The sequence below is a fragment of the Podarcis raffonei genome, chromosome 9 (assembly GCF_027172205.1).
Source record: "Podarcis raffonei isolate rPodRaf1 chromosome 9, rPodRaf1.pri, whole genome shotgun sequence".
Classification (NCBI taxonomy): Eukaryota; Metazoa; Chordata; class Lepidosauria; order Squamata; family Lacertidae; genus Podarcis; species Podarcis raffonei.
The window spans coordinates 38992903-39016173 of NC_070610.1; the positions used below are offsets into that span (position 1 = coordinate 38992903).

Consider the following 23271-nt stretch of genomic DNA (forward strand, 5'->3'; position numbering starts at 1 on the left):
AAAGTGAACTGAACTGAAGTCTAAGTCCAAGCTACATCAAGAATATTCTGTTCAGCAAATGGTTATCTGTAAGCACCGGTGCAAAAATATTTTATCGGGGGGGGGGTTAAGAACATAAAAAAGAAGTTTTAGATCTCTCAGGAAGGACCACTGAATTATGCAACTACTTACCTCTTCTCCATCATTTAGAACTATGGTCCCCGCCCTTTCTACGACTGCAAACACCATCACAGCACAGAGTTCTCTCCTCACTGACATTGTCATATTAGCAAAAGCGGGTAACTGATGCATGAATTCCAGGAGTTGTTCTAAAGAATAATGAACTCACCGAGTTAAACATATATAAGCAATGACAACTACTTGATAATGAGATTTTAGGAATATGCCATGGGATTCTAAGCTTGTATTATTCCACAATGTGTTGTGTGCTGTATTTTCATTATATTCTACAGGTTTAACAAGTCATAAATCATACTACGTTTCAAGCATTTTACAACTTCCTTTTGTTTATTATATTAAAAATCTTTTTTTTTGTTAAAGTGTCATTTAGTAAAATTTTGGAAAATAAAATACATGTTAAAGAAACTGCAAATGCCACTAACATCTTCCTCTGCTGGGTTTCTTACCAATATCATCATCTGTCCTGTCTATTGGGTCTTTCTCCAGGCAATCTCTAACAATATCCCTGCTCATTAGAGGATCAGAAGCCCTCTCAATATCCTCTTCATCATCATCATCCTCAGAATCCACTGCTGTCTCTGGTAACCCACTCAGATCCATATCGCCAGCTTCACTCTCTGTGGCCTGAAATGATCATTAAGTATCGAGAAAAAAACATTCAGAGGCCTCTTATAATACTAAACACAACTCAAAACATGTACATGAAGCGAATTTAATATTTACTCCACGGACAAGCCAAGGTTCATTTTTTCTCAGCACTTTTCCATTACCTGTGGGAAGTATATAACAGGAATTCACTGTATTTTGGGTAAAGTAGACACACCTGGAACATACTTAAATCGAAAGCAAGGTTAATATATTTGTGGGTGCTGCTTAGTCCCATTTTCAAACCCATTTCTTAGTCCCATTTTCAAACCCATTTAAGTATTACATGTTCGCGATGAAACCTAGAACACTGACATCAATTAATCACTCACTTCAGTCATGAACTCAGCAGGTGAGCACCACCAAAGGCAAAGCAGAGCTACCAAGAAGCAAATGGGATGCTTCAGCATGCTTTGGGGAGCTCTTATGTTTTGTAGAAGTACAGATAATTTTCAAGAACAGAAACCTAAGAGCCTCTACCCCTACTCCATGCAAAGGAACAGCTCAATGAGGACTTGGCATGCTCACTGGCCACAGAATAATGTCTGATTGGGGCAGAAAAATTGGGGTGCTGCTGGAATGCAATAGGGTACCCTACAAGAGGACATGGATGGAACCATGAATAGAAAAACTCCACGCTGCAGCATCTGGATGCAGGTCACATTTGTATCGTAAAATTGCAAACAGCCAGTCTATCAGATATGGGAGTTCACTTCCAGACACTGTACGTGTACCAGAGAGGAAGAACACTATCTCCCAATTCTAATCTGCTCTGTCGATCATATGGAAATCAGAAAATCCAGCCAACACATGGCTTAAGGTCATTAATAGGTAACTAGAGGTGAATACATTTTATTGTTTCAGTTCTAAGATGAAACACTTAATAAATCCCAAACATATTTGCCTGCCGTTTGAAATAAAGCTGCTTTTTCTGCAGAAGTAGATTTAATGCCACAGCATCTGCTAAGCTTCAACTGTTATGATTTGAAGGAGATGAAGACTATTGAGAATGCTCTGTAAACCATTGCTTTCCAAACTGATGTTTACTAGACTTGGGGCTAAAATATTAAAGGTCAGATAGCAGTAGAAAAGGTCAAGTATGTTTTTTTAAAAAAAATGTTAATTTGAGATATGAGATTATATGAGATGCACATGCTAGACTTTCCACAGATGTTCTATCCTTATAGAATTTTAAAAAGTTGTTTTCAATGGACAGCTGAATAAATGCTCTAGCATAAAAATTGTGGATTTGACACTCTAGCCAAGCTATTCCAAGTATGGTACTGAAAAGACTTTTCCTACTGGAACAAATTTATCTGCCCCCCCCAAACCTTTTGTTTTAGTCTTAACTGATAGTCCCTTTTCACTTATAGACTCCATTTAGAGGTATTAATCCATTAACCACCCAAATACACTGTGCTTTATTTCAGCCCAATGATGTGGCCATGCCAGATTTGTTCAGCTAATCTAGTATCATCTACTCTAACAGGCAACAGGTTTCCAGGACCTCAAGTTTTATCTCTGGTTAAAAGCCATTTTAGCAGAAAATCTAAGGTCCATAAACCTGACCTAGTATACAGTCACTTTCTATGTTTCTTGAGCAAACAAATTATTAGCCATGTTGAACACAAACTATACTATTTGCATAGACTTTATCTTTAAGGATCATAGACCGCATGCTTCTGTAAACCAGGAGGCGGCAGGAGAGGGCTTTTGCACTCATGCCCTGCTTGTGAACTTTCTATTGGCATTGGGGCTGGCCACTGCAAGAAACAGGATGCTGTGCTACAAGGGTGAGAAAACTTTCTGGCCAGAGAGTCAAATTCTTATCCTCCCACCCCTGCTGGGCCAAATATGACAGGTGTGGGGGGCTTCACAGTGCAGAATCCTGATCGTAGGGTATTTGCAGTGCACTTTGAAAGCTTTTTTGGCAAATGGCCTTGCACTGTTGTTTAAACCTCTGCAGTTCAGAAACACCTTTCTATGATGCAACGGAAACACTTGTCTAGATGCACCCTAACTGAAAGCAAATATTCAAAAATTGAAATGAAGCAACAAGACCATGTCAATTGTATAATATTCCTAGTGACAGATTATTATACATGCCTTTGCTTCCTAAGCCTAGGCTTTAATTATCAGCCACTGCTCTGTTTCAAGGAGTTCGTCAGGATTAGCTTTTGCTGTATTTGTGGACTAGTACAAATGATACACACAACTTCAAACTGAATAAACTGTACTGGGGTGGAAGAATTCAAGTTCAAGCAATCTGTTAAGCATCTAGGTATGTAGTGAAATTATGTCAAATTGGAATATCACTTGTGTTAAGTTTGGCTGAATATGATGAAGTTTCTCTTTTTTTCTTTTTTTGGGTGTATGAGTATACTTAATCAATTTATTAAAAGCTACCTCTGCAGGGTGGCCAGGTTATATGGACAGCTGATGAAAATGCCATTAGGTTAGACCATGCATCAAAGTCCAATAAAAGGTTATGACCACCATATTGATGCATAATTATTCAAAAGTGGTTCATGGCAGCCTCTACATAAAGACCACATTTTTTAAACTGGCACCATAACATCCATTTATTATTTTTTCAATAGGTAACAAACGAAGAAGGTAAGTGCCCCTTAAATTAGTGTGGCCAGGCACCGTGGTGTACTGGTGTACTGACAGCTCTTAACATCCAAATTGAAGTCTAAATCATGAGGTATGGTGACTGCAGCCTTTGGGCAATGTGGGGAAGGTATTGGATGTTTGGTTACCTAGTATTATCCATCCAATTGCCACTATCAGTATTTTTGAAGATACAATCTAGCCTTAAAGGCCAGGAATTTGTTACGGACGTGGAATTTGGGATAGCACAACATTCCAAGAAAAGCTTGAATGCTACACAATACTACTGTTTTGCAGGGCAGAGAGCAAACTGCTTACCCTGACCCTGCAAAAGTATTAGAATTTTTCAGTATATTCAAAGGGACCTCAATGACCTCTTACAAATAATGATTGTAGGAGATTTCATATTGGCAAGTAATTCTTGTTTTAAATGGATTTGTCTTTTATGTATAACACATGACATACAATTTTAGAAACAAACATGAATATTTAAACAGGAATATTCTCAGATTATTGCCGAAAGCATCTCAAGATTCAGCTTCATGATTTATTCAACTCAAAAGGACGTCTATGAATATATTTTCATTGCATAGTTGCTCTTAAACCTGCAGTATTAAATACTTCATATGAAGCAAATACTGGAAAGAGTTAACTGAGCACACAACACCATAAGTAATATTTGCAGCTACTATTTTTTACTCCATAATCAAACATAAGGTGAACCATTACTTCTGGGTGTGATTTGTGAATGTCTCCATAAGAAGGTGCCCAAACAACTAAAGGAAGAAACCACACTAACAAAACCCACAGTGTAGTCAGTAACATTAATATTTACATAATTTACCATTTTAAAAAGAGTAAGTATAATATATATGGATATCAACCTTCTGAGAACTACAAAAGTCTCTTATCTTCCACAATTCATTTTCTAGTTCATTTATTTGTGTCTACTAGACTATGTTAAATAACAAATGATGGATAGTAGTTTTTATTAAGTGCTTGTTCAATTCAATAAAGTAACATACTCATCTATTTCCCAACCTATAAACAAAGTTACCTGCAACAATGTGAAAACAGAAAGTAGTCTCTAGTACAGCACCACAGAACAAAACAAAATATGCATTTTAATTTCTATTGCTCACATGTCATAAACAACTACTAATTCTACATAAGCATAATACCAGCTCTCTCAAATACTTTACTGCCCCCTCCTGAGACTGTTGCCCTTTCCTTTCAAATTACTTTCTTCCACACACTTCTCACTGGAGGTTACTGTGGTGGTGGCCTTTGCACTCCCAAATTCTCCCTGCTTCTGCTGACCTCTCATTCCACTGCCTCCCAAATTCATTCCACAAAAATCTGTTCCCCTTTGCATGTCATCTCTATATTTCTATCCTGTATCACCTCCTGGCCACTCTCAACTTTCCATTCAGACTCTGACAACTTCTGTACCTTCCTCCTGAACTTAACATTCATTGTCTCTGTGACACAGCTGCTTCCCATCTCCTGTCCCTCATTCCTTCTATGTTTGCTTTGGGATGCATTCCCCAACATATGACTTTGGGCATTTTCTTGTTCTCTACTTCACTTGGAAATGCTCAGGTTGTGCCACAGAGTTCATCCAATCTGAGCAACACATTCTCTCCTTCAACATGCACACTCTCTGCCTTCTGTATATTCTACTTCTTGCTCCATTTGTCACCTGCAGTCAAGTGGTGAAAGGCTTTCTTGGAAACATTCCTAGTTCTCTGCCATGTCTCCCTTATGCTCTTCAGGGGTTAAGTACAGTTCATCAACCAACTCTAGATTTGTTTGCCCCAGCTTTCTCAACTAACTATTGAACCCTCTAAATACCCCAGCCTTTAGCCAACATCCTCAAGTCAATCTCTTTGAGTCAAACAACACATAATGATGAATACATAGCCTAATGATATGTGCCCCTTTTTAAAGCAGCTGCTGCCAGGAGGAAAGGACAATACAGGTGGGATCTTATTGTGTAGGAGGAAGGTTAACCCTTCTCCCTTGCATTATGTTTCTGACATACATTGTATACCAGTTTACTGTTTCTCACCAAACTAAGGGGAAAATTTTGCTTGATAAAAAAACTTGATAAACTGACTGGGAAGATCAGATATCTACGAGATCAAAAGTTCATCGAGGACTGGGGGAAATTAGTTGAATACTGGGAATGTATAAGTGATAATGAAATAACGCTAGTGGCATTTAGAGAAGCTCTGTAACAGCATAAGAAATATTGTAAAAAGGCAAAATAGAAGTGGGGGGTAGGTATAAAGGCAATAGCAAAATTTGGAAATGTGAATTAAAGAAGTTAGAATTTGGATGATTGGCAGAGAAGCCGAAGGAAGTAAAAATTGGAAAATTTAATAGAAATTGTAATGTGGTATGAATGTATGGAAAATTAATAAAATATAATTTTTTTAAAAATATAATTTTTTTTAAAAAAAATTTGCTTGGACCAAAATGCGGTTGTAAAGAGTAGATCCACCTCACACACATGGTCCTGATTTACTCATGTAAATGAGAATTTCTGTTCATCACACAATCATGAACACAGTATCCAAAATGCACATCTTTCCTCTCATTTCTAGGTATTTTGCCTCTTAAACCTACTTCAACCAATTTTTGCTTTCTCTTTGGTTGACTATTATGTTGTCCTTTATTACCTGCCCTCCTGGGTGTCATATCTTTTTATCACAAATATCCTTCCACATATTAAATTTCTCCACATCCTCTGGCTCTTTCCTTTCTGCATTTAAATATGCCTCTCTTTTTCACATTCTTAAAAAAATAATCTGAGCTTTACCCTTTGCTTTCGAATCACTGGACTGTGCCACGTACTTCCCTGTCTTAAATTTCTCTCAATTCCTCTCATAGTTCCCTGTAATCTGGCTTCTACCTCTTGAACTCCACTGAAGCTACCCTCATCAAATCACTCCTCAATGCCAAATCCAAAAGGTATCTATCTATCTATCTACTTCTACTTCTACTTCTTCTTCTTCTTCTTCTTCTTCTTCTTCTTCTTCTTCTTCTTCTTCTTCTCATTGGTGCTTTTGTTGCCTCTAATACAGTTCATTACTTTTTCTGCTTTGCTCCTTTTACGTACTCTGTTTCTATGGCTCTGTTCTTAGCTGGTTTATTTCCTATCAGTCTAATTACTCGATCACTGTTTCCATAGGGAAAGTTCTTCTCTGCTGAACCTCCACAGGGAGTTATTCTCAGCCTTCTGCTATTTTCTCTAACTATACTGTTCCTTAGTGACTTCATTAAACTTTGTGGCTTTCAGTACACACTGATGACACCCAACTCTACCTCTCTGTCCAATAACATTCCTTCTACATCCAATCCTTCATTTCCAACTGCTTTTTGGTTTCCCTATTTTATGTTTCATTGTTGTCTCAATACATACAGGGCTGAACTTTCCTACTGAACCTTACTGTCTTTGCACATGCTCCTTATCCATTGATAAGATTACTACCCACTTGTTGATCAGACACTTGCTGATCAGCTTTGTGTTTATCTTTAATTCCTCCATTCCATTTTATACAATCTGTTAAGTCAAGTTGCTTCTCCCAGTACAACATTATGAAAATAGCCTCTCTGACTTTTGTGCAGAAGTTTGGTTCATGCTCTAATCATCCCCAAACTTTAATTGCTACACTATTCTCCTCTCTAGCTTGCTGTTGTCACATTTAGCCCTCTCTCATCTCCATCCTCTATTTTGCTGCCAAAATCATTCATTGACCAGGCTATAAAACCACCCTCCCATAACACCTGCACTGGCTGGCTCTTACCTTAATCATCCTTACCCTCTCTGCTACTGCTTCCATGTTGAACATTAGATTTGTTAGTTCCTCCTGGTAGAGACCTGTACTTTGTTATCTTATAAAGCACCATACACATTATGGCACAAGCATAAAGGAAATTGACTAGATATTTGCAGAATAAGGGGCACATGAACCAATGTACTAAGTATGAAGAAAAGACTTTGAGATGACACAAGGCCAATATCCGTAAGTACAACTCTAATGGGATAAGGATACTGTATTCAGGATCACTTATTCTGCAAGAAGCCTCCAGATGTAAAAGTATTGAACAATGTAGCTTTCTTTATATCTCAAGATTGTGTATTTCCTTCTTGGTTCAGCTTTTTGATTTGGCTTGTAATTTTGGATGGTTCACTGCATCAGAAGAGCAAGACTAAACAAATGCCTGGCTGCTCAATTCTGTTGTAATTCAATGCTTAATAAGGTCATCCAGATGGAGGGAGTCCCTAAAGGAAACAGGTTAAGCAACAGACCTGTTGGAAACAAGGAAAACACTAGGTACCCCCTTGATTTGGGGGACAATAGGGTATAAATAAGTCGTGAAATTGCACTAGTTCCCTGAGTTATCATCTAGACTGAATATCTTGGATAAATAATCAGTGCTATATTGTAATAGTCACATGATACAGCCAAAGACTGAAGCCATTATATTAATATTGTTGAATCAATATATGTTTGCCTAGTCTATCACTTACAATGATTTTATCTTCTGGATTTAGTTCGGCCAAAGGCTATCTTTTGCTTTGTTTTTGGTTATTCCACCTTCAAAACCCCAGTGAAAATTAAGCTGCTCTTTGAATTGCTTATTATTATTTTTAAGAAAAAAAGTATCAAAGAAGTGAGAAAGTGTGAAGAACTTTTCATGGATAGGTGCACAATTTGTTGTTACTTTCAAGTTGGCCAAGGCATGCTTCTTAATGTTCTTTCAATCATTCTACAAATCATCTCGCTGGTACTCTACCATTCTTCAACCTTCCTGTGTGTTTTCCTTTTCTGGAAACTCCTTAAATTCTCAGCTGGACTCAGCTGTGTACCTGACAACTGCTCATTGTTATGGTTTTAAGTGAAGGCCTTTTACTTTTAAATAAATCAGTGTTGAGAGACATTAAAAGGTAAAAAGCAAAATCAGCAAGTGAACCATGCTCAGGAATTCAGTATCCAGCCTCCCTCTCCCCCCCCCCACTTCATTTAAAGTTGAGTAGAAAATGTTGTGAGGTAATTCCTCCTATGGATCAAAAATCCCAGGCAGACAGAGAGACTGCAGAGTGCTAATAAATATTTAAAGTATAGAGAAATGTACACCCAACCATGGACACCTTGCAGCAATAAAGTAAATTCTAAACCCTGTGCTCACCAAAATGCAAAAGTGTCCTGAGAATGGGGGAGGGGTGCCTCTTTTCACAGGTTTTTTTTGTGTGTGAAACTGGAAGGCAGCATTTGGCTAATGTGCCTTTGTCTGCGTTTTCCAGTAAGCAACTAGGACAGGTGATCCCAAAGGATGTGATATGCACTAATTATTTGATTCATTTTAAGGTTCACCAGTAAAAAACACATTGGCCCTAAAAAATACAGTGTTTTGCTTCCAGGAATCCCATTTGCTTCATACTCTATTTTGGCTAGTTTCCTGTTGCTGGGAGTTAGCTAGTATAGGGAAGGTTTGCTCTGATAGTATATTTAGAACATATTGTTCACTGGACACCAAACTTACCACTTGACAATTATCAGTTCAATGGAGTTGACCAGCAAACTGGCCCAATGATTTTCAAAACTTTAAACTAACCTACAGACTGCTTGAAGTGCCCCACAGGCACAATATGTCTAGCTGCAGATCTGCAAAGGCAGAGGAGGGAAACCCTGCTTTTTCAGGGGTTTCACTTGAGCTTCAGGAAGTACCAGCATCACACTCTCTGCCTACCATGGGGAGGGGAAAGCCGCCTTGCAAGACCCGAACATAGGTTTTCCTCATCTGGTGTGGGGAAGCAGCGAGGAGGAAGAAGCCTATTTTACAAGCACCATTAAACTCAAGAGAAGCCTCTTTCACAGAAGATCAGAAAACAGAAGGGAAAACCCTGTTTTTTAATTCCACTGTGAAAAGGGGTTTCTCTTGAAGACACATTGCTTGTAAAATACCAGCATCTGTCTCTCCAGCCCCTGAAATGGCTTAAAGCGGCAAAGTGCTGTTAGAACCAGCCACCTGCCTCTGTTTAAAGGGAACATGAGGGCTGGCTTAAAGCAGCAAAGTGTCATTTGACCCAGTCTCTCCCATTCTTTAAAGAGCTGTTTCAAACAGCATTTTGCTCTGCTTCTCCTTTCAGCAGGAGGAAGACAGCAGTGGTACTCTCTCCCCTTCATCCTTAAATAAGCAGGGAAGGGGTTCTAAACCCTGTCCTCTTGCCCAACAGTTGTTACTACCAGCAACATCAGCTGATGGGTGGGTGTAGCTTGGGAAAAATGGAACCCCTTAAGTGACCCAGGGGCTGGCAGTTCCATGCCCCTGATTACATTATAGTTCTTCTACAAGACTAGAGCAAACAATCTTCACACAATCACCATAACCATTCTAGATCACATCTTTGTATTCCAATCAATACAAAAGCAGAGGGGTCAAAACTGAGCTGCAGACTACGTATTTATAATCTGACCCTCACCTTCTCACAATATTTGTTTTATTGTGGGACAATCAATCCCAACCTTTAGTAATTACATCCTACATTTATTCTGAATTCTAACTTTTTTCCCCCTTAGGCATTTCTTAATGTACAATTTAAGACATAATCATAGAATGAACTTGCAGAAATGCCCCACCACCATCACCAACGGCTGTTTACTTTGTTCTTCGTGACAATGTTTTAGACTCTGAAAGTGTTATGAACCATATCCCTAAATCTATTAATTATTTCCCATTACCTTACATACTAGGAACATAGGAAGCTGCCTTATACCAGCTCAGACCATTAGTCCATCTAGCTCACTTCTGTCTCTGCTGATTGGCAGTGGCTCTCCAGAGTTTCATACAGGAGTCTTTCCCAGTCTTATAAGGAATGCCCGGGATTGAACCTAGGACCACTAGCACAACCCTTCTCAAACTGTATGTAATGTGCTTACATTGAAACATGTTTAGTCCCAGGCTAGGCTCTTCCTGTTCTACTTCACTTTCTAATCTGAGTTGTAATTATTTTAACCTACTGTTTCTAATCATTTATTTGTTTATTTCATGTCTGCTCTTGCCCTGCACTGGGGACTATTTGGTTGAAGGGCACGTGATATGTTAAATATAACAGTAAACAAAAACAGTGGAACAAATAGTAAGATGTCACTTGTAGAAGGTTAACTATTTCATGTGCATGCATGAGCAAACTGATTGAGCTGTTCAAAAGTAAAGACCCTTTTGTAAGAAACAAGTTTTATTTATGACATCTGGATAGTTTGCCTTCCACTTAAATGGATGGCAACCCATTGTGAAATTGCTATGACTGCACTGAAATAACAAAGCATAATGTTCCCACCATTATCTTCATATTATCCAGATTTCTACCAAATTACTAATTACCCAGAGTAAACAAGGTCTTCCTCCATTAAGCATGTAGGAAAGTGTGTATCTCAATCAGTAGGGCTATAAAGTGGTATTTGCCTCCAAAGGTTCTAACTGGCATTTGCAAATGAATCTGTTTTCTAATAAAAAAATTAAAAAAATACATGAACACAGAATAGGGAAAGGAGATGGGTGGGCGTGGGTATAAGATTCTGTAGACTATGAAACTAACCACTACAATTTAACCGAATTCTCCCAATCTCCATGTAGTGATTTTGCTGGTTGCCATTTTTAAAATGCTGACTTAGCTCAGTTACAACTGTTCACTATCATACCTGGTAGATATCAGACAGGCTGCTGCTTCCAGAGTCGCTAGTGATACTACATCCTGAATGACTAGATGAAACGTGGGTCACCTGTGGGTGGAGACTGTCAGTAAGGTGCAGTTTTGTGAAATCTGCAGGAAGCTGTAGACAGAAACAGAAAAGGCATAATTAAATTGTGTACCTAGGCATTCACTTCATAAACATTTGAATGATTAACAGTACTCGTCAGTACTAAAACCATACAAAATTCATTAAGCAAATCCTTAAGGACAGAAGGGTTGAGAGGGTGTTTGAAATGTATGCTTTGTAAATATGTGACAAACATAAACATTACTATAGCTGTTGCTGTAAATATAAGAATGGAATATGACTTGCTAAGAACAAACCCTTTAGCGACCATTTACTCATGATTCCCACTGGAATCATGCAAACGGTCTCAAAGGAATCAGTGGGAGTTACCATGACTATATTTAGGATGGTAGTCACTGGCTTTTGTGAGATGAACACCTGTTAATGCACAAATACTTGTGCCAAGTAGGGTTGAGGGAGCAATGCTTAAATATTGGAATATGTTTCAAACTTGTTTGATTCAGTTTTTAGAAACTAATGAGAAGTGGGAAAATATTACTTCATTTGTGAGGCAGAAATGCAAAACTATAGCTATGTATCATGCAACATGTAAGCGACTGAAGTTGTGTTAAACAAAGAAAGCTCTGAAATTTCTATAGTCTGGTTTTTTTAAAAACAAAACATGATGCTCATGGCTAGCATAACCTCTCAACTGCTATGTTGTTGTTGTTTAAACACAGGTTGGTTGACAACATAAAATACTTTGGGGGGGGGTTGTACTATTTTTTTCTAAGCAGTAATCTGAAGAAACAAATAAATAGTAAAATTATTTATCCCTCTAACCCTTAATTGTTCATTCAGAACCTATGTTCATTTTATGCTTCTCCCATAGTTCACAAATTTCCAGAGGAACCAAAAGATACAGACCCCTGTGATGCATGCATACTTAATAAGAATTTGGAGTTAGTTTCCCAAGCTTTAGACATCCTTACCAGTGGTTTTTCTGGAAAGTTCCCACACTCCAGACCCTCTCATTCAATTAGAATGAAAGTGGATGGGGGAGTGCATGGGACAGGAATAATAAACTTGCCTTTGCTATCTGCTCTAGCTACTTTCTTTGTTTCCAGTTCCCCTATAGGAAATGAACCATCAGAAGATGGAGCTCAGCTAGATTAGTCTCTATCTGGTTGCCCTCTACCCAAACTATGGCTTTTAAAGAAGTTACAAGACACTACTGAAAAGCATGGCTCCAAAGAGCCACACAGTCCTCTTTAAATATTTCCACAGCTGAGCCTGAAGCGATTCAGCTTATATTGACAGTGGGAGGTTATGGAAGAAGCTACTACTTGTCAGCTAAGCACAGTAATAAGATCATTCCAAAGCACTTCCCCACTACTAGATTCTACTTTTGAAATGCAGAGCCTACATAAGATCACCGTTTCCATTGTAGAGAGCAACATCTCCCTACATCACCTAATAAGAACACTTATACAATCTTGCACAACTCTAAACCTAATCTACCCTGCCTAGTTTTTCACTTAAGAATCTTATTATATTGTTTAACTAAATCATTGCACACACAAAATAACATCCATTAGTACAATGGAACTTCCCTTCTCCTACTCACCCTGCCCCCTCAAACATGCCCCCAGAGCAGATTTTGGGGTAGCGCAGGGAACAGGCGGTAAGTGAAAAGGAATGGAAAATTACGTTCCCTTTGCAGAAGTCATTCCACACATACACAATAATTTAGTTGGATACAACTCTAAATATCTGCATGTTAAACTAAGTGCATAAAACCCCCACTCCTTGAACTGCTCATATGTAGACCTAAGACAAACCATGGCTAAGTGCAAACATGTGGGTTCCTCAAGAGGAGATTATGGCCACTTTGGTCCTGCTTTGGCCCTGCTGCACTGCAGCAAACTAATTCATGGCTTGGCTTCATGCTGCAAACAAGGTTTGTTCTTGGTTTATAACTCATTGCTTGTCTGGAGAAAACAAACCACAAGCCATGGTTTAAATGAACACACTTGATAAATTCACAGCAGTGCAGCAGGACCAGATAAGATTAGCTACAATCTCCTATCTGGGAGGCTGAACACACAAAGCCATGGTTTGGCATACACACACACACACACACACACAGAGAGAGAGAGAGAGAGAAAGAGAGAGAGAGAGAAAGGCTTCACAGGTCAAAACGTTTACAGAATACCATCACCATGTATAGAGAATACTACAATGTAGAGTTATGATTCGTGTGTGTGTGTGTGTGTGTGTGTGTGTAGGGTGGCCACACCTCCAGTTGGTTTGTAGGCCCCAGAAAGTTGGCCAAGGTGGAATTAGCCCTACCCTCAAAACAAGCTAGCCACCCTTGCTCTACAAATGTTCTTCTTTTTTCTGGTATTCAGGACTGCTCTTTTGTTCTTTTGTCTCTATCAAAGCCAGATTCCAAAAACTAAAGCAGAATTACATGGTGCTGTTAAACACTGATCTAGGAAGCACCATTTTGTACTAATTAAAACTAGCATACTGATGAAGAGTATTACCCAAGAGTCATTTATGGGGTGGGGCAAATGGGGAAAAATAACAGAATACAGAAGTGTTTGTTAAAAGTAGCCTAGAGAATATGGATGCAGAATTGTGAATTTGTGATTGTCACTATAGTTCACAGTTACTGTACTTTAGTTTTATTCCACCAAAAAATGGAATAGTAAGTTACAATTCTAAAGTGATTGTGATTAAATATTTAGGAAAACAAATTATGACCCATTCTGAAGCAGCAATTTCTCAATGTTAAAGCTCATCAGTATTTCAATAGGAAATTATAAGGAATAACTGGATCTCTTACTTAAGGAAAGTATGAAAGGGCCATTGAAATGCTCTGTTAGTCATCATTTCTGAGTGACCTTATAAAGAATCATAACTATGGCTGACACAGATTAACAAAGTCCAAAGACAAAGGCATTTCAAGGTCCTGTGGTAAATTATTAGAATAGATTTTCTATATTGTTTCAATTCTACAAAGCTAACATAAATACATTTTTAAAGTGTACTGTTCTGGAATCTTGACTATACCACAGGGTTGTCATACACTATTCCCTCTCAGGCCCTTTCCAGCAATATGATTGTAACACTGAGCTACTTTGCAGAGTGGAGGTAACTCACACATTCGCAGCCACATCACCCCCTATAATATGATACAATATTGGACTTTGTTGTGCAGGCCATTTTTTTCAATCTGTCTTTGCTGCTAACCATTTTGTTTTGGGGTGCCCAGTTACATCACTAAAATCCTTTGTATTGTGTGGATAACATGGTGAGGGAGAAAATAATGTATGCCTCATTGAGATCACTGGAGTAAAGATGGGATATAAACTGAATAAACAAAATTAACAAATGTACTTCACCCACCCACCCCCAGTCCATTTCCCAACAAACTCTCTTTGCCCGTTACGCTCACTCAGCAATCTATTAAACTCCCAAGCTTCTCTCAAAACAGTTTAGTAATGAGTACGTGAAGGGAAACCCTTCTGAATTCCTGTTGCCTAACATTAGCCATAAAAATGCATTTCAAACAAAGATTACAAATATTTTATGCAACTCATGGGTAATAATGACACTTACTAGACATTCCTCTTGACCTAACACAACAAACTATTTGCCCAAAGTCACAGTGCAGAGATATATTTTTCCCTAAACAACCCCAGCAAAGTCTGTAGAAGAAAAACACACATATCTTGCGAACTTTTGAGCATCAAAAGTCAAGTGGTTAACAAAATCAGAACAGTTTCTTATCCTTTCTATCCCCAAATCGGCATGAACCATCCTCAAGCTTACCTTTCCTATGATGCCGTTTAAAATCAATCCATTGAACTATTTTCTAACTGTACTGTCTTCCCTCCCCCCAAAAAATTATCATTATAATGGCAGGATTCAATATAGCTGGCTCACACTTAACATAGTGTCAATACTGTGGCCCTGTAAATCCTGACAAGTGATGGTTAACACTTCATGCATCTGTTTTTTAAAAAATCTTCTATAATTTATTTTGAACAAATTACATCCTCACAAGAATACAACTAGAAATGCAAAAATGAAGAAGGGGCAGATTTTAAAAGAGAGGGAAAGAAGAAATGAAATAAAATTACCGACCAAGTAATAATACAAAGGCTTTGCACAATGTAGTACAGTAAGCAACATTAGGCACAAGGCTGTCATAACAATACTGTAATTCTAACAGTAATAATAATATAATTATATTTTCTTGTTCTTCCAGGTGTAAGAGAGTGTTATCCAATACCTCTTTACTCAGGAAACAATGTTACCACATTCAAAGATATACAAAGGCTGGGGGGTTATCTCTTATTAGCGAAATCAACAAAGTCATGTATCAATTGAAGTGGACTGCAGCCCACAAAAGTACACTATCATAAAAGCATACTGGTCTTTATTGGTTTTGCAGCCTCTTTTTTCTTTTTGCTCCTATAGACCAACACAGTGACCTGTCTCAAAGTTGTTCACGCAGAAATGCCAACACACATTCAGCACTCTTGCTACTAAAATGTTTTCCCCTCAAATAGCTACACTGGCATTCTGTCTTTCCTTACCTTCAAGTTCCCTTCATAGCCTTGCCTCCCATATCTCACATTTCTAATATTCCAATACATCCCTCCCCATGATATTCTCTCAAGCTCCACCAACATCCAAAGATCTCCTGCTCCTTCAGTGGCAACCTCCTCTCCTTGCTGCACTGTATGTTTGGAATTTCCTTCAATGATACCAGCATGATGTCAGCTCTCTGACTTCATAAAAACAACATATGCGGACACCTCATTAGTTACTCCTGTCCTAACTATAGATCAGCCTGTAAGGAAGCCTAAGCACATGTGACCAAAATAATCACATAATGCTTCCCTATTAATTTCTGGAATAACTGAACACTGCCAGTTGAACAATAAGATCTAGGTTAAAAACAAGGTTTGCAGTTATTCGTCTTATACACTTCTTATTTCAAGGCAATTCATTTTCTTTCCTAACCAAGTGAAACATTGGAGGAAATATTAGTTGTATGGTTCAGTAATTTACAGGGCGGCAGTCAATATACCTAATTACAGAATAATGAACTGATTTCTATTGATTTCATTTATAGACATGCTGCACAAGGACATGCCCACCATAGTGTTAAATCTAACAGACAGTTTACACTGGAATGTAACTAATTAATGCTTTATGTTTGTATAGTTTTAGACAGCATGGAGTAGTTACTATAATTTCACATATATACCCTTCCACATCTGCTCTACAAACAAACTGTGGGGAAATATGCTACCCATAAAGATCAGTGGACACACCAACTAAACTGCTCATTTACATAATAAGCATTATTTCATAGTTTTTGTTCATATATTACAGAAATAAGGGTAATTTCCAACAACAACTTCATGGATCAAGGAAAAACTAAGTTACAAGTCAGGTGTGTGTGTGCGCGTGCACACGCACGCACACACATTCAAGATTCATAATATATCTAGAAATAGGCAACTTAAGACAACAAATCTAGATGATGATTTATTCTCAAAAAAGAGATATGTGTTAGAATAAAAAATGATTTCAAATACAAAGTATTACAACAACTGCATTAGTATCAATTGTTGGTGCCCTATGTGAAATAAGTTAGCAGGGACTAAAAATTTTCCTGTACTTACTCCAACTTTACAGAACAATCTTCTAAAATGCCCAATGAAATCAAGGAGTACCTGTTGCTATAGCTGCTTTGACGCTAAACAGGTATGGTTTGATTGATGCTAGGCTGGAAAACCACAGGAAGCCACATTTAAGTTGTTCCAAGCTTCTAAAAGAAGACCGGAACCCATGTAAAGTAAATAGCATGATTGTCAGGCTATGGCTGTCAAATAAAATGGCTAATTTTGGGTCTTGACCTCACTGGCTAAAAAGACCTTCATTCTTGTCATTGTACCCTTTACTGGCACCACCACTTGCTTCATACAACCAATTGCCAATGCTAAATGGAACCTATTAACCTTTTAACATATAAGATGCTAAGCAAACATAGAAACCATAGGAACTATAGAATTCTACTATCATCTACTTCTAGGGTATTAGAGGAGTTCTTATGTTCAAGTGCACATGTTCAGCTACAATCAAATGGATTTAAGCAGCTCCCAACCTCTGTGCTGGATTATTGCATCTGAGTTTGTGTATAGTAATCTGTTTTGTGAGGGGACGTGGGTGGCGCTGTGGGTAAAAGCCTCAGCGCCTAGGGCTTGCCGATCGAAAGGTCAGCGGTTCGAATCCCCGCGGCGGGGTGCGCTCCCGCTGCTCGGTCCCAGCGCCTGCCAACCTAGCAGTTCGAAAGCACCCCCGGGTACAAGTAGATAAATAGGGACCGCTTACCAGCGGGAAGGTAAACGGCGTTTCCGTGTGCTGCGCTGGCTCGCCAGATGCAGCTTTGTCACGCTGGCCACGTGACCCGGAAGTGTCTCCGGACAGCGCTGGCCCCCGGCCTCTTGAGTGAGATGGGCGCACAACCCCAGAGTCTGTCAAGACTGGCCCGTACGGGCAGGGGTACCTTTACCTTTAATCTGTTTTGTGTGATTTATTATTCACTGGTTTCCAATTAATCATCTCCCTGGAATCCTGAGATCAAGCAATTGTCTCTATGTATTATTGTAAAAAATTCCTTATTGGCCAGGTATTATAAAGTCATATTTTATAGTGGGAAACATAAAGATAAATGTTATGAACCACATCTCAAAAAGTCATTAACAGAGCTTTTTTGAGATCCCCCAATGCCTTTACAAAGAGAAAGTGACCACGTGAGCAGATATCATAGCATTCTAAAAAGCGACAGGTGATGTTTGAAAAATGAGGTGGAAGCAGTATAATCAGATCTGCTGGGAAAGGGAGTTCCTGGCCGAAGCTGCTGGACAGTGGAAAGGCATTAAAAAGCTCCAACTGGTATCCCATTGAGTTATTCTATGCAATCTACAGAGGTATTAACAATTAAAATATTAAATAAATAATGAGCAACTACAAGGGAAAGCTAAGGGTGGTATTCAACCAAGTTTTACTCAAACCCATTGAAGTTAATGGACCTAACTTAGTTATGTTCATTAATTTCAATAGGTTTCATCTGAGTAAAACTTAGTTCAATACCACCCTAAAATTGCAGCAAATAACTTTTTTTGTAAATCTCACTTTGAAATAAATTTATCAATAAATAGCTCTGCATTTTAAATTCAAAACATACCTGTATTTCTTATCATTAAAAAGTTTCTAAATTTAGATTGCAACAATCTAACAGTGGATGGAAATAGGAAAGGGCCTCTTTAACCTCTTTTAATTCTTGCACTGTAGGCAGGGCATCCAAGCATGCTATTGTAGCCCAGCCTCAACGGTCTGTGTGAACAGGTAAATACATTACAGGCTCCACAGGTCACCTGGATCCTACCAAGTTGAAAGCTACAGTACCCCTGATGGCCATCTGTTAATCTGGAGATCCCATAAACACTAGTGTTTATCAGCCAATTCTTGGCCAACACACCAAAGTTAATTGGGTCCTTTAACCAGGGGTCAAAATTTGCTCATTAGCAACTCAGTTCAATGGGGATTAAACATAACCAGTAATAAAGATCACAGACTCAAGTCTAGAACTAAAATGAATCAGTCAGCTTATTGGTGTCCAATGCTTCTTTCAAAGCATATTATTATCTTTATATAGAAGATACTCTGAACTTTGAATCACAGCATAGGAACATAAAAACAATGTAGTACTGCAAAAATAAAATATACTAAGAATTGTATAAGAACAACATTAAAATAGCTTTAACAAAGCAATCCATCAGAGTTTATTTCCTTTCTTAATTGACGATTTGGCCTCCTTTTGACTTATTCCAGCCCATCTAGTTGTGAAACAGAATTTCTCACATATTAGCATTTTGGAATAAAGTTCAGTTACCCATCCATGGCTGTGAGCCAGGATCCTGTGGGTTTCAGCTGAGTGAAAACACATGAAGCAAAGTTGAACAGACAGCAAGTGGAGGGAGTTGGGGAGAATGTTACTTTGTAAAAGTATGATGCTGTTTTTAAATTTACCATCATCTAAGATGTTAACATCTCACATGCAGTGTTAGAAACTGAGATATGAAAGCTAAAAGCTAAATGGCACCTTAAGCCTAGGTTATGGGTGCAACCATGGAATGTCTAGGCACACTTTTCTATAACAAAAATACAAAGCTGAAAATGAATGAACTGCAGCTAAAATATTAATTTTTCACATGGTCTAGGCCTTCACCTGCCCCCCCTAATATTCTTAAGAGGGTATCTTCTCCGGTGTTCACAGAGTAGCTGGAAGTGGGGAGGCAGAAAAAGGTCCTCCTTTCCCTCTACTCTGCAATTTTAATCTGAAATCTTAAGCGCAGTACTGCGCTCAGAGCTCAGAAACTGCTCACGCTAATGAAATTCCCTGTTGCAAGATGTGCCTAGAACAATGGGAGTTTCGAGCACTGCTCACATGACTACTGAGAATCAGCAAAAGTTCCCAATCAGCAAAAGTGTGTCGAAATGTTGCAAAGCTTATTTTCTTTCATCCATTTTGATCCATCATGTCTGCTCTACTGTTTGCTGAAAATTGCTGTAGTTGATGGTTATGTACTTAGTTGGGTTCTGAGTAACATCTGCAGGGTAATTGTACAGAGATATGTGCATCATTTTCCTCTGTCTGCAAACTACCCAAGTGGTGTAGGGAAGGTACCTAAGCATTGCTGTCAATGTCCCTAATTTGAGATGGATGGTGCCTTAGCATTACCACTGGCTATTTGAAAAGGAGCTGTGAATATGGGCATGTTTTTAAGATTATCAATTCTGGCAGAAGTTAAGTAAAAACTAGGTAAATTTGTTTTAGTTTAGAAATACTATCTCACCAAATATTTTTCCTACATCTACAATGAGTTTCCTACTTTCTTGTAGTACTAAAAGTAGGAGGAACACAAATCTGTTCATTAATGCATTGCATTCCCTGTTTTTTTTAGTATATGTCTAACAGAACAACACTGTCTGGCAAACATCATCTGCCAAGGAAAATGGCAAGAACATTGATTTCCATGTATCTATTTATTTAAAACCACCCTTCAAGAGATTCAGGATAGTATAGAGAAGAGCAAATAAAAGCTAATTCAGAAATATATAGATGCAATTGTAAACCAACCAATAAATATAAAGGACAATAATGCATCAACAACAATTAAAATCTAAACAGGCAAAGATAATCTAAAATTAAGACATGAGTTTACTGGTATGGGAAGAGATATTCCTTCAAGTATTTAGCCCAAAACAGTTAAGACTTTTTAAGATAAATATAGCATCTTAAGTTGGGTTCAGAAGTAAATAGAGTACCAATGACATAACGCATGGTTGCGATTCAACACTTTTGTGCACTATAGGGATGTGTTATATTTCTTCAGCATGACAAGTTTTAACTGCCAAATTGCTAGCCCAAATCTTATATGGTGTTCAGATTTTGATTTTGAATTCAAGTGTTGAAAAAGTTTGTTCAAGGCTCTTAAGGGCTATGTTTGGTGTCCCAAACTATGTATCATCATCAGCAGTCCTGAGCTTAGAGATGAGGTTTGAATTCTAGAGTGAAGAAAGGAGGCAGAGATTAGCTCTGACTAGAAGGTCAGATAATTATTTCCCCCACCCTACAGGAACCAAGTTGCAAAGGTGAATGGGGAATGGGGACTTCCCATAAGTCAGTCCTGGGCTATCACAATGATGTTGGGTAACTCTTTTTGCCCGCATGGACACCAATGATCAACTGATTGCTGGGTCTTGTGAACCCCCTTGCAAAACACTCAGCAAGATCCAACACAGATGATTGTCAAGTCATGCAAACCACTGTGCACAGCACTCTGCACAAAGCTGTGTTGCTGATTGGTGTTGCATGCAAACACTTAATAATAATAATAATAATAATAATAATAATAATAATAATAATATTTACTTACTTACATGCTGCCCATATGACTGGGTTGCCCCAGTCACTCTGGGCAGCACCCAACAAAAAACAGTAAAAAAAAATACATCATCAAACACTAAAAACTTCCCTGAACAGGGCTGCCTTCAGATGAACCAGGTATTTACATGCACCACAATCTGATGCCATATTTAACATCAGATGCAGGGCCGGTAGTTGTGTCTTGGCTGAAGTGTCTTCATAGGCTAAAGGGGAAGACCTAGCCCACAAGCCAGAGGTTTCTTGCCTCTGCTACAGAATCAAAAATTCAGTGCTAATGTCCCCCTATTATCTCACACAGCTACCTATCTTTGGTTCATGCAGACCAGTTTGCAAGTACATAGATGAAGTTGCTAAGTAACAAAATTTGTGTTGCGTTTTCTCTGTCACAGCTTCGGGCTAGATCTTTTATTAAATAAATAGGCTTCCAAAACCTATTTTTGATAGTCAAGACGACTTGTTCAGCTTTGGTATTTGGCATTTCCAGTACATCTGTTAATTCTCAGACAAAATATCCACTGAACTTAAGCATAACAAAATACAGGAGGGCATTCCTATCCTGCATGTTTCAGTGTGATACCTTCAGCTCTTATGGAGAGGAGATTTAGGGTAAAACCCTACTCTTATAAGTGATGTATTTCTTCCTCAGAAGAAATAGAAACCTTCCTCCATGTTTTGTAACTTTTATAGAGGTCTCCAGAAAGAGTTGATTGATTCAGTAACCATTTTGTATCTTTGAAGATTGCCTGCACATTACATTTCTCTTCTCTCTGATACAAATAAGAGTATTACAGCATCTGTAGCTAAATTCCTGTCGAGAGAAATGAAGACATGAGGTAATATCTTACCTAAATCAATGTGACCTTACTTTCCATAACATACAATACACCTATTCGACCTTATTTGCATGTTAATAGATGCATAAGTTTTATTGTGAGGTCTCTTGACTAGCTCAATCAACTGAGTCATTGACAACTCAATGTAGTTGTAGATGGAGTATTAAATTATTTGTCTGTACCCATCAGAATTAAACCAGCTGAGCTCTGAACTAATCAAAGCTTCTGGGTCATCTTTAATGAGCTAGCCATAAATGTATGCAGACTGCAATAAAATTATATGTTGAAAGTAGTTTGGATCATAGGTGCCCCTGAACTTGCTAATGTGGCTGTAAACTAAATGAGTAAGCTAAGAGAAGGCTCCCATGAAACTCCACTCAACAGCAGCTGAATCTGAAAGAAGCAGCCATCCTGTGGAAACCTAACCTGAAGAGCAAAGAGCCGATAGCCACCCAGAATGACCCCACAGTTGCATCAGTGCTGCATAAATCTATTTATTTAGCAGTTTTAGCCACAACTGAGGACACTGTGATTAGCTGGGTCAATGAAGCTTTCAACTTCCTAAACAGATGCCTCACCCTACCTACAACAAACTATTTTGGAAGCACACCAGAGTTCAAACACAATGTATAAGGAGGTCTGAAGACCCGCCATTTATAAGGAATGATGTTAAGAGTAGAAATCCCAATGAACTTCTCCATGTTTGGGCTCAGAAAGAGATGATAGTTCTTCAAGCCCACATATTCTTTTCCAGTTCAATTAAAATCTGTGCTAAAAAAAACCATGTAAGTTTGTGCACCACCTACCCACCTGCCCCCCTTACTACCAAGACATCCTTTCTGTCTGCCCCTCACCCCCAAGATCCAGTGGTAACAGCAGTACATGGAAAGGAGAATTAGGTCTGTCCCTCTCTCCATGCTTTCTGTCCACCTAATACTCTGCAACCTCCAAGACAAAAAGCATAGTGGCCATGGGGAAGAGATAGCATGCCTTTCTCACTGCCAAATCAACAAATTAGAAGTATGTGAGATTGTATTTTGGTAGTGGGGGAACAGAAGAGATGAGTAAATGGGTTGGCTAACAGCCTTCCTGTAATTCCCTAAGTGAGTCTGTTGCCTTCAGGTGCACTGTCCTACTGACATCAACACGGGCAACAGGACAGTGCACCTGAAAGCAACAGACTCACTTA

The 23271-nt window shown here is 38.5% G+C and overlaps 1 protein-coding gene across 8 annotated transcripts in view; it reads right to left on the reverse strand.

The window, feature by feature from the left end:
- The window catches only part of RAPGEF2 (Rap guanine nucleotide exchange factor 2), a 155755-nt gene that overhangs the window by 31373 nt on the left and 101111 nt on the right, over positions 1-23271 (reverse strand). For 7 of the 8 annotated variants that reach the window (XM_053402963.1, XM_053402967.1, XM_053402964.1 and 4 more), the window contains 3 exons: positions 11151-11282; positions 627-804; positions 172-308 (listed from right to left, as the gene is read on the reverse strand). In XM_053402963.1, coding sequence (XP_053258938.1) covers positions 172-308; positions 627-804; positions 11151-11282 — 447 coding nt within the window. The remainder of the gene's footprint in view (positions 1-171; positions 309-626; positions 805-11150; positions 11283-23271) is intronic. The other variant, XM_053402966.1, reaches the window with a different exon arrangement.